Genomic DNA, 16,318 nt, shown 5'->3' on the forward strand with positions numbered 1-16,318 from the left:
CCATGTGATATGTACCTCTAACGAGGGCAGATGAGCCTACAGGAAGGCAAAGCAAAAATGGGAGCACACCCACCTGATTTAACAGCGGATGCACTCATGTAACTGAGGAGGAAAAAATCCTACAATCTCCTTTCCATGCTTCATGAGAGAGTCCATCTGCAAGCATTTGGCAGTGACATTGTGGAGCAATAGCAAATATATACGCTTCCACATAGTCATCTGACTACGTGTACATGCACCCTTACCGAGCTCTGCAAAATGAGTAGTACTTGTTCCCTTCTCCTTATCCATGTCAATAAATAAATTATTAATCAATAAAATGTACACCTAAGTTCTCACATCATTTATAAGGGCAACCACTCTGGTTAGTGCATCTGTGGGAAGATTTACTGTTATTACCAGTACGATCATCAAAACATGCCTTTCTTTTTGTTGTTCAGTTAATTACACCAGGCCGGTTATTATTCTGGGTCCTATGAAAGATCGGATCAACGATGATTTGATATCTGAATTCCCTGATAAGTTTGGGTCGTGCGTACCACGTAAGTATGACTTTACCCCTTGTTCTGCAGCTGAGTTGTATCCCTTGGTGCCACACATTAAGAAAATTGCTGTGAAAGCAGCACCTGTGAACTATAAGTAGCTGAGTTCCTCAAAAGCCATTTTTCCATTGGACAAAAAAGGGGAAAGGAACAAACAAAAAAAGATTGTAAAGGTCTGAATAGAATTTCTCAAAAGAATATTCTCAAAAGCTGTATCATTTTATTTAAAGAAGAAGCCTCTCCTTACCTCTTCTTCTAGCCTGAAATTCAGTTTACTCATCAATTAATCTGTGGTTTCCTAAATGAGATAAAATTTTGAAATACTGGTAAAATGTAAAATGTTTCAACTTACTCACACAGCATCCATCAACAAATATACAGAGTAATCTGTGATTTGTGCAAGATCTAGACCATCAAATCTGAAAGCAATATTGGACCCCGAGTTAAGCAGAGTGTTTATATCTTGGAGTGTTTATTTCAGACGCTGAGTACAGTCTTACTTCATTTTAAACTGTTGTATCTGCAAATACACCAGCTTAAAACTGCTAGGAATTAGATCAGAATCAGCCTTACAATTAAGGATGACTTAAATTGATGAGATTGAAGTTCATTTTATCACTGTAATAGAATTTACAATCTGAATGCATTTTGTATTTGGGGTTTGTGTGTGACCCTGCTGAAAAAAAGTGGAATTCTGGTAAATCTTAATTTTTGTATTAGCCTGTAAGTACTGATTAGAGATAAACATCAGAAGGTATTACTTTTAAAAGACAGCTTTTTTGTTATAACTCCATTGAAAACAACACCTAGTAGCCAAAGATCTGCTCCCAGATGTGGAGCACCTCTGCTTACAGCAGACCCAACACTGTCTGCTGAGCAAACCTGAACTGCAGCATTTTTTGCATGAAATGTTTTTACAGACTTCTTGATCTTCTGTCTTTTGTTTCATGCAGATACCACACGGCCAAAGCGTGACTATGAAGTGGATGGGAGAGATTATCATTTTGTCATTTCAAGAGAACAAATGGAAAAAGATATCCAAGAGCACAAATTTATAGAAGCTGGGCAGTACAATGATAATTTATATGGAACTAGTGTCCAGTCCGTGAGATTCGTGGCAGAAAGGGTAGGTTAGCACTAGTTTTATTGACCATGCAATATGATCTGTTTTGTTTCTACATTGTATCTCAGACATGATTCTTCTGCCAAAAATACAAAATGTCTGCAAAAAGGCATCCTAATATTTATAAGCTTTATAATGACTCCACAAGTGGAGTCTCTGACTTTGAATGACAACATCCTTGGCACTTTCTGTACCTGGAAGCAGTGCCATCGATCCAGAGATCTAACACAGTGCCTCAAGTATGCCCCCAAAAAGCATTAGCTTCTCTCTCTAAGATGGGTAAATAAACTTATCTCACTTTCACAGAGGCGAAAGAATGAAGCACAGAAAGATTAAATGACTTGCCTCAGGTAACACAGGGAGTCTCTGACACAAACAAGAACTGAATTAACCAGTAAGAACGTAGACATCCTGTTACTTTTATGAACTGATTTTCCTCATCTCTGAAGAAAATCCTCTCCCCCTACCAAAGTTCATCCCAGTAAAAGTCAAAAACAAGTTTGTTCCTATATCGCCAGAGTATATTTTATATGAGCACCAAAGCAAAGGAAAAAACGCAGAGGAGTGGAGCACATGCCCTGGGGTCGCCCTTCCCTGGTGCACCAGTAATGGCACCGTTCCAGGGCACCGTGTTGCAGAATTGCTTCCCGCCTTTTGGCTGATCCGCAGTAAGCTCTGCAAAAATAAACGCATCCTCATCTGTTTCCAACAGGGCAAGCACTGTATACTTGATGTGTCAGGAAATGCTATCAAACGACTACAAGTTGCACAACTCTATCCCATCGCTATCTTCATTAAGCCTAAATCATGGGAGCCTCTGATGTAAGTATAAACTCCTTCAAGCATTTTATTTTCAGGGTACAGTCTCAAGTGGCACAGCACAAGTCTTGAGTCTACATTTTGCTTGTCCTCTAAAACCAGTAAGAATGAGAGGAAGTGGGAACGGTGGAGACTTTCTCTCCTTGCCTGCCATCTGCCGTACCCCACCATCTCAAGGAACAAAGCTGCCTTTGAACATTTCACACTGGAACACATGGGCTCACATGCTGGACCATGATGCACCCCCTACCAGTGCTCAGTGTACTTGTTCCAACCTGTGCAGCAAGTTCACCAAAGACTCATGCGACATGGCTTGTCCCATCTAGCCTTGGGTGCTCTTGGGGTGTACACTCTGGTCACAAAGGGCAAACCAGAGGGTAAACCTGTGTCAGATCTGCGGTGTGTGCCTCTTTGTCAGCCCTTCATTTACTTGCAGGTCTGTAAGAGGATAGGCAAGGACCCACGGGACTGGAGAGGGGCAAACATAACACTTAAAGAAGGAAAGAGAAGGCACCAACTTCATGCTATCACCAGGCAACCTAATTTCAGTACTCAGAAAAACACTGGGATCCAGGGAACAGTTAAGCAACTCAAGTATAACTAAGACAGTGAAAAGGTCCTAAGAGGCAGCCAATGTATGTCCATCAAAAGCAAATCAATCTTATTTCCTTCTTTCATGAGCTGGATATCAATAATTGCATTGCATCTTGATTTCTATTCTGGCTCCATGGGACATTGTCAGTAGCAGATGATGGAAATAGAGTCCAGCGGGAATCACTAGAGAGCACATGCACAACCATACTCAGGCAACCATACTCAGTCATTGAAAACGGCACTGTTAAACTGGGAGGGTAACAGAAATCCTGCAAGTATATTTCCTGGGCTGTGTCCCTATTTGGGACTACTTGTTATTTTCATGAATTACTTGAATGATTAATTGGGCGATACTTTTATAAAGTTTGTGAATAACTCAAGGCTGAGCAAGGTGGCAAGCACTTTGGAGGATAAGACTAAAACTCAGTGAAAAAAATCAGTAAGATGAAATTCAGCGCAGACAAAGGAAAGAAAATTAAATGCACGAGTACAAGCAGGGAATAATTAAGCTATAGCACTGCAGAAAAGCATCTGGCAGTTGGGATGGATCACACAGGAATATGAATGGGTGGATAATGTGGTTGCAAAGAGGAAACTGCCACTGTGGGCTGTATCAACATCAGTGTTGTGTAAGGACACAATAGACACTTATTTTGTTTTACTGGGTATAGATGAGGCTTCAGCTGGAGTGCTGGCCTGGTTCTGGGTTCCACCCTGGAAGTGGAGGAGGAATGGGGGTTATCTAGTGTCAAGAAGAGAAGGCTGAGGAGGAAATAATGGAAGTGATCTTCGTACTGGTTAAAGCTCAGGATAAAATATATTGTGATCAGTTGCTTTCCATGTATACTTATGGTAAGCAAGAGTTATCAGCTTAATTTGCTGAGATAGGGATGACATTTTTAACTCTGTGCCTTCCCCTCACCAAAGGGTCTACAAATGCCAGGTGATGCCATAGGTATCTGTTATACAGCTAAAATGTAGGCATCCCCCCTCCTGCATGAGATGCGTATCTGGTTACGGTAACGGTGTGCCCGCACCATCGGGTGGCAGAGCTGGAGAATGTTGACATGCCCCATCCCATGAACGTTTATCCTCCCTGGCCCTGCCTTTCAGTGATAAGGTTGTTGCATGTCCAGCCACATTACAGGGAATGAGGCACAGTATGTGGTACTTGCAAAACCCCATCCTGACCAAAGCCATCTTGGGTTGGATGACTTCTTGACATTTCTTCTAGCTCTGCAATTCAGTTATATTCTGATTATGTTGCTGTACAGAAGGGGAAGGGTAATCTGATAGCCTAACCTCTATATTGATTGGTTTAAGATAGATCTTAACCTACAGTTTTCCCATCCATAAAATGTTGCCATTATTTTTTTAATGCTGACATTGCATCTGGAGTGATATTAAAAAAAAAAAAGTAAATAAAAGTGGCCCTTACTCTGAAAAAATACATTAGGCAGAACCAGAAATGTGGCAATAACATAAAGGTTTCATTGATTTGATGTAAGAACAGCAAATCCTTGAACAGATTGACTGAAAAGTATTACGAAGGTGCAAAATACCATGGCAATCATCCTGTTATTAAACCAAAGCAATGCTAATATTTCACTTAGGACAAAACAAGTTATGCAGACTTAGCAGAATTTTCTTTACTGATATAAATCAAAAGCAAGCTATTCTTCACTCTCCAAATATAAACCAGCCCCAGTGTTGACAGTATGGTAGGGACAAACAAAGTCCGTTATATGACTTTCAATTCCTTGTTCTTCAAATACCCTGTGGAACACAGCCTTAACTAGAAATCCAAACTTCTGTGGGACAGCAAAAGTCCTTATATGTCAGTACGAGTTTGCGATTTTTTGCAGTAATATGGCTTTTATAAATAAATTATGTAAACACAACTCCTAAAAAAGAAAAGAGAAAAATGTAATGAATTCAGGCATTCTAAATTAGTTTATCCCCTGCAACCTGCTCTCCAAAACTGATCTTTTTGTCTAGTTAATCTATCTAATGTGTATTTATCCTATCAAACTGTACCCAAAATTAATTTCTAACAGAAATGAGAACTCTCTTAATATAAAGAGTATTGTTCTTTTTAAAGAATTGTCTTGAGAATAATGATGTATTTCTGAGCCCTTTGCTTGTGAAAATGATCTATTTTATTTAGTAATGAAGCTAAATCATTCAGGGTCTGGCTAAGCAAACACATACTCTGACATAAGCTATAGTGAGTTGTAGGGAGTGCATAGATGAATGGATGTAATACCTTTCCAACAGACACTATTATTTTAGTATGGAGAATTTTAACATGGTAAACCAGTGCTCTGTGAGAACAGAAAGAGGACATTTTTATGACGGTGTAACTGTGTTCACTCAGTCTTTTTTATGTAACTACTATGACACAAAGTTTATAGGTCTATGTGCCATAACTATTGCTCCTGATCATATAAATGAGTTGAAAGCCAGTGTAATAGCACAGTAAAGCTATAAAAGACAAAAAAAATTGCTAATCAGAAGATGCAGGGAACTGAAGATATAATTTGCAGCAAAATTAGCACTTGAAGTTTAATTCTCACTTATGCATATGCTCCTTTGCATCCATCTGACAGCGAAGGTAAGAAGAGTGAAGGGAGCATAAATCAAGGTTGCACCTGCACTTGAAACTTGGTTATTGCTGGTTCTCTGGAAATACACTAGAAACACTAATGACCACAGCAATGGAAGCCCAAAAGGGGCTATTAGATGTAAAAGAAATCAGAACATATGGCCTGAGCTGGTTGTCTCTTCATCCTGCTTTCTTCAGTCAAACTCAGTGCTGGCAATCAAATTGTTGTAAACAAACTGCTCCATCATCCTGTTCTTCCTTCCTTCCATCCATCCTTCCCCACCTCTACATGACTCCACATCACAGGTTTAATCCCAGAGGTGTCCCAGCTGGTACTTCTCAGCCTCTCTAGAAGAGGGAGGACAGTGGTGGGGTCATGGGGATGACAGCTGGAAGTAATGAAGAGCCTACCTTGGTGATCTCTTCTGTGGGAGAGGAGGAAAACCCTGGAAAATGTGTCTGGAGGGACAGCTCTTTGCAAGTGTTTTCAAATTCACCAGCTGCGCAGGTCCTTGGCTAGGAAAGAAAAAACAGAAGGGACTATTATTTGGTTGCACTTGTAATCACCATGAAAAATGGACATCATAGAATCATAGAACCATTAAGGTTGGAAAAGACTTCTAGGATCATCAAGTCCAACCATCAACCCAACACCTCCAGGTCTCCTAAACCATGTCCTCAAGTGCCGCTTCTACCCATCTTTTAAATAGCTCCAGGGATGGTGAGTCCACCCCCACTCTGGGCAGCCTCTTCCAATGCCTGATCACTCCTGCAGTGAAGCAATTTTTTCTAATATCCAATCTAAACCTCTCCTGATGCAGCTTGAAGCCATTTCCTCTCGTTCTATTGCTAGTGACCTGGGAGAAGAGACCAACCCCCACCTCACTACAGCCTCCTATCAGGTAGTTGTAGAGAGCGATAAGGTCTCCCCTCAGCCTCCTCTTCTCCAGGCTAAACACCCCCAGCTCCCTCAGCAGCTCCACATAAGACTTGTTCTCTAGACCCTTCACCAGCTCCATGGCCCTCCTCTGGACACACTCCAGCAACTCAATGTCCTTCTTGTACTGAGGGGCCCAAAACTGAACACAGTCATGGTCCTCCCCCTTCTCCATCCTCTCTCCTGAAGGCACAGGATGGGCACAGTTTTATACCCTAGGCAAGTCTGTAACCTGAAAACGTAATGCAAATTTCTACTTATTTCAAAGTACTTACTATTTTAAATTCTTGCTTATATTTTTATTTGTATTTTCTCCTCTGATATTAAAAAATCTTGAGGAAGACTTCTCAGAAATATACTAGAAATAGACCTGGAAGGAGGAGGATGTTGTTAGCACTAGAATATTGGCTGAGTGTCCTTAAGATGAGAGAAAATGTTAAGTTTGCATAAGAATTTGCAATGCTATGCCCCACTTCAAGACAGAGTTTTGGTTCAGTCACCTAAAGACATGTTCAAGTAGGCATAGCTATTGAGAAGCCCACCTGAATTCAGTTAGATAGCAGTCCTTCCAATAAAGAGAATTGGTAGTATTACAAATTCAGCAGTATGACACAGGTTGCCATAAATTAAGCCTATTTATATAATCCACAAATAACTGTCATAAATTTTAAAAGAGATCTTTGTTATCCTTCTTTTTATAAACCTGCTTTCTGCACTGCTTTGGTACTTCCAAAGGAATTTTTCTAAGTAATATTCCCAGTTATATGGTTAGTTATATAGATAGACAGCTTTAAGTCATTTCTAGAAATACCTTTTTGCATCCTGGACACCTTCTAGGGTGTTTTTCAGAAGCCAGGTAGGAGATAGGTGTAGCAAGTTCATACTGTTGTGCACTTCATAGATCATATTTTTAAGCACCACCATGCACGTAATTTCCTACATGCATCACCCATGTCATACTGTCTACAGTCCATTACCACATAATCATATGATTCAGTGCAAGGCATTAAATCAAATTTATGTAGAACACAAGATGCTCCCTTCTCTTGCTCTCCCAGTTGCCTCAGAAAATTTCCATCATGTTTTAAGAAAAATGAATCCATGCTGTGAAAAATGCTAGAACAAGCAAACTCTGTTTATTATTGCTAATGAATTTGGATATCTGCAGGCATATATGTGTAAGGCACTGAATGCGTATGAGCTTGATTCTTTGTAAGTATGCAGCGGTATTAAAAGCTGAGTGTGCAAGGGCAAGACAATTAATTTCTTCAAGTTATTGAATGTCAAAACAGAAATGGTCCACCAAATAACAAAACATTGGTAATAACAGAATGTTACTGACACTATGTTTTTACATCTATTGGTACCCTGTACATTTTAGAATCTACAAGACACTGGCTGTGGACCTGGGAGATAGGGGGGTTCCCAAAGGTGCTTCAGCTCTGGAGGCAGGAGTGCTCTGAGTGCACTCAGAGATCTCCTGGCTCCCAGGCTTACCATGGGTTCCTGATGCCACAAGCCCATCTCAGTTGGCAGTTACCAGATTTGGGCCTTGTATTTTGTTTGGGAATGTAAAGTGGTGAATCCAGAATAAAAATTTAGTGGAAAAATGGGAAATAGCCTGGAAACGTGCATTTATACTACATAAGAATGAAATTAAGTTTAAAATACTGAAACTGGCCATGAACCAATGGAATAATTTCAATGTTTCATTCTTGTATCAATCTAAGTCCATCTGTGATTCAGTTGCATATGTCTTCTAAAAAGCTGTTTTAGTAAAAATCTAAAGTTCTTGATGACTTCTTCTGTGTTTCTAGGGAAATGAATAAACGTCTTACAGAGGAGCAAGCAAAGAAAACCTATGATCGAGCAATTAAATTAGAACAAGAATTTGGAGAATATTTTACAGGTATGTTTTTATTAAAAAACATTTTTTTTCCCAAAGGTATAATCCTTCCTTGCAAAACAACTGGATCAGCTCAGTCTCTGGCCTAGAGTGCATATCAGTATAGTGTGCCCACAGTAAGGACTCCTGGCTTGGGACTCTTGTTTCCCTGGAACTCAAGGGCAGTGGAGGCATTCAACTCCTCAGAATGTTGATGCCCTGAAGGAACAGTTTTGCATTAATTTGATTCTCTTTCTGACCCAAAACTGCTTTTATTGGAATCAGTACAAATGTTCCATCACTGTATTTGTATAGGCCAAAGAATTTCTCACTAGCTGAAGGCAAGAGCTCAAGCTATGGATCATGGGACAGAAAGAGAAAGGTACCTCCTTCCTGACCTGGAAAAATGCAAGATCTAAGACCTGCTGTGGGCCCCAGGATTTCCCTTGGATAGGTTTAGGCAGGTTCCTACTCAGAGGACTGGTACTTGTGGATAACACTCAAAAGCTGCCAGTTGTCCCTCCACATGCAACAGTGCACATAATCTGAACTGCAGTTCCAGATTTCTGCTGGGGAGGCAAGGAATTCTTAAATTAGTATAGACATCATGCTTTGTGTTACAGTCACTTTATCTTCTGTCACTTCGGGCCTGATCTAGTTAACTTTTGCAGCCGAGAGTGAGTTTATTACAAGTAGGTCAGAAAAAGAATAGCCTGTAAATCTGCTGCTGCTCACTGCCGAAGTAGCTTCTAAATCAAATGAAATGTAAATCTTGACTTGCAACAGTGGGAACTTACCATGCTGCCTTCCCACGGGACAGACCTGTTATTCTCTGAACTAACCTAGTTAGGCCACCTCACTACAAGCAGTGGGACAGGTCTCTGTCATGGGAAGGTGCCTTTGGTTTGAACTTAGTTGCCATCTGCAGGGGTACGACCTTTCCATAATCAAAAACATCACAGTGTGCTAGTATTCCTTCTCACTTCATCAATATCTGAGACTGGATGCTGTAGAATATAATAATTAAAAGAGATATTGATATGTTTTCTTTCTGCAGCTATTGTCCAAGGAGATAGCTTAGAAGATATATATAATCAATGCAAACTTGTAATTGAAGAACAATCTGGGCCTTTCATCTGGATTCCTTCAAAGGAAAAATTATAAATTAGCCACTGCACCTCTGATTATGACGGGAGAATATTTAGAAGAAAACTATAATATACTATTTGGAGGCTTTCCTGTTTTTGTTGCATTTATGTTCTTTGCAGTCAATGTGAATTTTGATGAATGTACAACACAAAGTGTTTGAAGCCATGAAGGACACTGATGGGTCAAAGGGTAGGAACAAAAAGACTTCTACCATATAAAGCAAATCTGTTGTGTGCTCAGACCACCAGTTGTAGGTATAAACTTTTGACCTGGAGACCCTCTGTCGAGGGGAGCTAGCCACCTCCTGTGCCCACGCGGACAATTTACTCGATTTCAATGGCTGAGCTCAGTGTGTTGATTGCTTTAAAGAGAAGTTCCCAGCTCTTGAACCTCATATAGGGCTTGATCCTGCAAGGCGCTCAGCACTTGACCCCAATTCCTACACGAGTAGCCTGTTGACTTGGAGTCACTTGTGATCCTTCCCTATGCTGTTCAGTCCCATCTGTTCCAGTAGGACTACTCATGTGCTCAAAGCTAAGCACGGGCTTAAACGTTTTGCTAGATCAGGGCCTCATGCACCTTGCAAAATCAAGCTCAGAGTACTTGGTCCACTTCCTACTGAAGTCATTGGTAGGACGCTCTTTGACTTGACTGGGAGGTGGATCCTATTCTAAGCTTGTCATTGCACATTTGTAGTTGGCACACTTCGACTTCGGTAACTATGCACATCTTTTGATTTCTGAAACCAAGTCAAGCATTTCTTTTTTCCCCTTTGGAAACACTATTGCATCAGGAACTAATAACAATATAGTTTATTTTAATGGAGTTTGGGGGTGGGAGAGGATGGAAGCATTTCACATCACACACACGTGCACACAAACACATTCCCATGTGGACACACACACGTATGAGGATTCACAGCACCTATGTAGACAAGGAGGGATACAACTGGGAAAAGCTTTAAAATTTTTGATTGTCTATTTTATCATTTATATTGATAGAAGGCACTTAAAGATGGAATAATTTATAAAAATAAAAATATATTGATGTATAGAAACTAATTTCTATAGGTAAAAATGTTTTTGTGAGATATTTTGTAAAGATTAATTAATTGAAAGATTAAATATTTACACCCTTGTGCGACTGTAAAATGTAAAGAGGACCATCAAGTTGCATTATCCCTTTTCCGTAACAGATTCTCTATTATTAATGACAAGCAAGATAATTCCTTAAATTGTAGTTGTCAGCTTGTTTTTCTCTCAATTAAATCCTCTCCCTTGCCTCTATTTAATCATGATGAACTCCTGTGGAAAGATCTCTTGAACTGGCTGCCCTGTAGGACCTTTTCTGAACACAAAAGGATAATGCATCTTTAAACTGAAATGGATGATTTTTCAGAAGCAAAATGTCAGTGCTTGAATGCAGTTAACAATTTCTCTCTTGGAGGGAGTCACACTTCACCCCCAAATGTTTCACAATTCCTCCTGTTTCTTTAAAAGAAATACCAAAAGCATTTGATCTTTCCCCTCTTTTTAGGCAGGCAGGTCCCCAACTTGTATCTTCATTCATTTCACAGTCAACAAGGGTCTTAAAAGCAAAAACTGAGGCAATGGACATTTGTGAGGGATTTGGGGAAAGTCTGTGGAATTGCAGTTTGGGGTGCATGGAAGGGGAGAGAGAGGTATTTTTTTTCTCATTTCACATTGCCCTTCCTTTGTATACTGATGCCATTCGTCACTCTGACACAGAAGGGGACAAATGCAAGAGATATTACGATAGCAAACTGAATTGCCTTTGCTGCTGCTGGACCAAGTTTTCTATAAAACCCACACTCTCCTGCCTGCTGCGCCGCAGGAGTCCAATACTTATCAGCTGGTGGCTACAGCAACCCTAATGTTTAAGGACATTTTAAGGGCAAATGCTAAATAGACTCCTCAGTTACTTGTCTATTTGAAGCTTACATTTCTACACCCTGTCAAGCTGACAGGTATATCCAGCCAACCTCTGCGGAGAGCACGACTAGCTGGATGTTTGTATTATAGCCACCAGCGGTGACAGGGTTAAAAATACGGGCATTTTAGTGGCCCTGAGGTGGCCTCACTTGCTGCCCTACTACAGTAACTTTGAGAAGTTCATACTTCTTTTACTACTATTTTCTTGCCTGGCCAGCGCAGATGTATAAACAAGGGTTTCAGTTAAGTCTCCAAAACAGCTTTGCAACCAGAAGGGCTAGAAACTTTTTTTTACAAAATATAAATTACTTAAAGCTTTGATTTTGGATAATTCTGCAGAAATCCACAGAGTGACCCCAGATCTTTGGAAGCCATGGATTCCTCCATGCTGGCAAAGTACTATTGCCCCAGGCTGGGAAATAGCCCACCAGACCTGAAAAATCAAGTATCCTAAAGCAGGAACTTCATTCTAATCTTCAGCTCTGTTTTTAAGCAATCAATCACATCTGCTTCTTTGTTTCTTAGTTCAGCATGCAGCCTTTTATGGTACTATCCTACTAGTAACTGTTTTGCTTTGTCATGTGCTGTGCTTTACGGTGAACAGTAACACTATGGCTGAGTACAATCAATTTTTCCACCAGTCTTCGGTTACTGTAGTAACATTATTTATTTTTCCCTGTCTGTTGTTTGTGCTTCCAGTTTAGAGTTGCCATTGCACTTCTTTTTTTTTTTTTTTAAATAAAACATATATTTAAAAACAATTCATCGAAAGAAGCAGTGAGAGGTCTTATTTCCCTTAGGACTTGTACTCCCATTCGTTTTGTGCGTTGATGTTTTGCGCGTTGATGTTTTGCGTTTCATGTTTCAGCATCCTTAGAGCTGCAGTTCTTTTTTGCATTGCAGCTGTTCAGATCATACTGGGTGGTAGTGGGAGGAGGAAGAGAAGCATAAGATTAATGAAAAATTACATCTGGTGCAAAAAAACAAAAAAGTCCAAACTCACAATCCATAGCAATGGCACCTAAGACCATATTGGTGCTAACACAGCTTAGTGTAATCAGATTCCTTTTCTGTCCATGCAAAAGACTTGAGAGCATCTAAACGTGAGGCAAATGCAAATGCTGGACCCTTTAGGAAAAGTGCCAGATCACACCCCTGGTGCTATTTCTTATGTTCTGGCACAGTGTGTAGCACCGTAGGGTCTAAGCAGAACCAAAATGATCACAGTTCTTTGTCCACCCATGAATGATCACAATGGTATCTTGCTAGCTTTGTGCAGATGTGCAGTATTACAACCTATTTATTTCTCCTTGCCACAAAGCATCTTCCATGCACTGACTCATTGAGAGCTTGCTAACAGGGCTCAGTGAAACAGCACTCTTTACTGGTCTTATGGTCTGACCACTGACCAGGGAAGAAGCCTCTCTCTTGCTTAATTCCCCCTTCCTGCTGTGCTGGTTTTGGCTGGGATAGAGTTAATTTTCGTCAGAGGTACCCTGTCCATGCTAGCGCTTTGTAATTTCTTTGGTAGTAAAGGTTGTTTCTAGATAAATATTCTGTGGTGTAATTGTGTTTGTAGCTAGCATGGTTTGATGCTCCAGCATGGATAGGGTCCTAGGAACCACCCTGTGAAAGTCAAGGATAAGAAATCTCTCCATTGCACTGAAATTTCAAATCCTCATCCTGGAGAGCAGTGTTGGACCTGAGCTAATAACCACTACGAGCCAGAGACAGTGTCCTAGTTATACAATGTCCACCTACCTATTTACATTAGTTTTCTGTGGAGAAATTGTTGGTGTTACACCTTCACTGTTACTTGCTCATCAGCACTCAAATTCTATTTTTGCTTTGGTTTTCTTATATTTTAATTTTTGTTTTTCAAATTGTATCCCTGACCAGAGGATTCAGTGGGTGACAACACACAAGGAAATTTGTAGGAAAAACAGTGTTAATGAAAAAAGTCTCAATCTTCTTTTTAAGCTGCAGATTTAAAGCCATAATATCTGCTGTGTTCACAGAAAGTGGTCTTTTATCCTTCACAGCTTTTAGTCTCAACATTTTTTCTCTTGAACATTTTGTCTGCCATGTTATGCATGCGGTTCACTGTGCAACTGCATTCATGTGCTCAAGCCCATGCCTTGACGGAATAAATGTATTTTCCTATTCCATTAAAAATCAGACATCTTGTCAATTAGTTCAGAAGTAAGAATGAGGTCATCATGTTAAAAAAAGGTTCCCATTTTAGGGCACAAATCAACATCAAAGCTAACAGCAAATAACATCTAAAATGTATTCAGCGTATAGCTAGCCTAGATCCTTAGCTGGTGTAAATCACAGTCATGCCATTGATATCAGTGGAGTGCACCCCATTTACACCACCTGAAGTTACACTCTGTCCTCCCCGTTACACCAATTTTTTAGGATGACTGTAAAACACCAAGGCCACATGATTAAACAGCAGCTCAGCACTTTCTATCATCATTTATTGTTTATATTACTGTAGCACCCAGAGGGCCAAGTCATGGGCCAAGATCCTTTGGAGGTAGGTGCTGTGAAATTGCTGTACAAAAAGGCACCCCATGGGCCAAATGCAGTGGCCAGACTTTCAGAAGGCTTCAGCCCCACTGACATCTCACCAAGAGCAATAGGAACCACCACCCCATTGGCCTTTTTGACACTCTGTCTTTAAGGTGAGGAGCATGAGACGTGACCTATCATCCCTCACACCGCGTTAGCAGCTTACACCATCTGGCCCAGACCTATAGCGCAGGCAACTTGCCGTGGTGTAAAACAGCATTTCTGGGGATGGGCAGCAGCCAGCATCCTAGGCAAGATCTTTGGGGGGGGGGGGGGGGGGGGGGGCGGGGCGGGGCGGGGCGGGAAGAAATAAAAAAAGAAAAAAGAAAAGGCAACACTGTTGGCTCTTAGTGGGATAGCAACCTTTTAATTTCTGGATTTGTGTTCCTAAACTTGAATCGGCCAGTCCGAATTTCCGAGTGCCACGGCCTGTCCTCAGCAGGCTGCTCCATCGGGCACGCTGGCCAGCGCGCGTCTCTTGAGCAGGATGTTTCTCAGTCCAGCTGTAGTGTGGGGTACTCAGAATCTGAACTGGAGTTTACAAAATACCCTGTCCAGCTTACACTCCTGTTATGTGTAAATACTCTGCGCATCCATTCCATTTGTGTAAAGAATAAAGCACACACAATTATAAAAATTAAGATGTATATTTCATACTAGCTGTGTCCTTGCTTATTTATTCCGGTCCAAGCTCTCAGCCGTGGTTCAGTTGTAAATGCTTGATAGAGTGTTTATAAATATGTCATGAATTTTATTATAAAATATTAATATTAAAGCATTTTTACACTTTATAGCAAATGGCTTCTTCACAAGGCATAATTTGTCTTCTTTCCTTAAAGCAGAAAAGAGAATGAATATGCTCTTAATATGTCTTGAGACACTATCACATCTCTCACACAAGACAGACACAAGTCTGGAAGTGGGATGGTGGTTTCAAAACTGACTGAGGATACGGAAACTTTTTTCTTTCTTGCATGTTTTCTTCTTTTTGACTTCACATTGACATGGAAGTAACCACCAAGAAGATTCACTCTGGTGAAATACTTCCTCCGTACCCCACTTTTGCTGTGTATTGGGTAACGTTAGCATCTTGGTGAATCAGAATATTTTTTTTTAATTAAAGAATTGATCCATGTTTCTGACATCACAGCACAGCCATTGGGACAACAACTGTAATAATTACATGCTTGTAAGCAGCTTAGTGGAGCATAAACTTCAGTTGTGCTACGGGGTCCCAACAGCCCAAGAACCTTGGGTTTTGGCCTTCCCAGGAATGTCTTTGCAGATGGCTTCTGGGCTCCAGGGAGGCCACGTGAACATTGTCAGTCTCCAGCAGAGGCAGAAACTTGACAGGGCCACTGCTTTCAACACACAGGCAGTGCTAAATTCCCTCTGCAGAGAACCACGGAGCCTCCATATGGATCCGGGAGCCACAGCTGACACTACAGGGAAAAAAACTCTGTCCAGTTTTACATGCACTATCACAAGGATGGTTAATTGTCTAAACATTCATTGTGATGGTTTAGACTTCTCAAATAGATTCAGAAGAGGGATAGAATCCAAACAACAGTGCACATTGATATGCAGATGAGCACAGCTTAGGGGAAAAAAAGTTAGCAAGTTATTTTTGAGATACCAGCCTGTTTACTAAGAGATTTTTCACACCAGTAAGTAACTGCTCCAACAGTCTTAGCAACAAAGTGAAGTCACTTTCCTGAGCAGCGCTGTACAAAGCAGTCTGTAGGTGGGCTCTTCATTAGATAGCAGCATCTCTTATTAAAGTACTTTCTTCTTCATCCAATCTCTAGGCAAACCTGAGCTAATCCCCCAAACTGTGTTCTGCAAAAGCAAGAGAAACTTAGAAAACAATCTTTATAAAATGCCTGGGAAGCAGGAAATACTCAAAAAATGCCGGAACCTAGCCATCCTGTGACTATCGATTCAGGCAGGGTTGGCAAACCTTGCCAGCCTGTTGCCTCAGCCAGGCATGGAGTATGGCCTGAATGGTCACCTTCTCCAATTTGCCCCACTGCCTTTTAATGGTCCCTTCACACAACCAGCCAAACATCTAGACTCAAGTCGTCCAGTCACACCCCTGTGTCTTGAAAGACACTACATGCCACTTTGAAAAATTA

General features: G+C 40.8%; 1 protein-coding gene across 7 annotated transcripts in view; it reads left to right on the top strand.

Annotated features, from left to right (window-relative positions):
- Positions 1–14,444, top strand: part of DLG2 (discs large MAGUK scaffold protein 2) — a 1,060,076-nt gene extending 1,045,632 nt beyond the window's left edge. For all 7 annotated transcript variants that reach the window (XM_075079151.1, XM_075079412.1, XM_075079695.1 and 4 more), the window contains 5 exons: positions 441–542; positions 1,496–1,668; positions 2,378–2,487; positions 8,438–8,529; positions 9,563–14,444. In XM_075079151.1, the coding sequence (XP_074935252.1) occupies positions 441–542; positions 1,496–1,668; positions 2,378–2,487; positions 8,438–8,529; positions 9,563–9,669 (584 nt within the window). In that variant the 3' untranslated portion in view covers positions 9,670–14,444. The remainder of the gene's footprint in view (positions 1–440; positions 543–1,495; positions 1,669–2,377; positions 2,488–8,437; positions 8,530–9,562) is intronic.
- Positions 14,445–16,318: the final 1,874 nt, after the last annotated feature.

The sequence above is a fragment of the Phalacrocorax aristotelis genome, chromosome 1 (genome assembly GCF_949628215.1).
Source record: "Phalacrocorax aristotelis chromosome 1, bGulAri2.1, whole genome shotgun sequence".
Taxonomy (NCBI): Eukaryota; Metazoa; Chordata; class Aves; order Suliformes; family Phalacrocoracidae; genus Phalacrocorax; species Phalacrocorax aristotelis.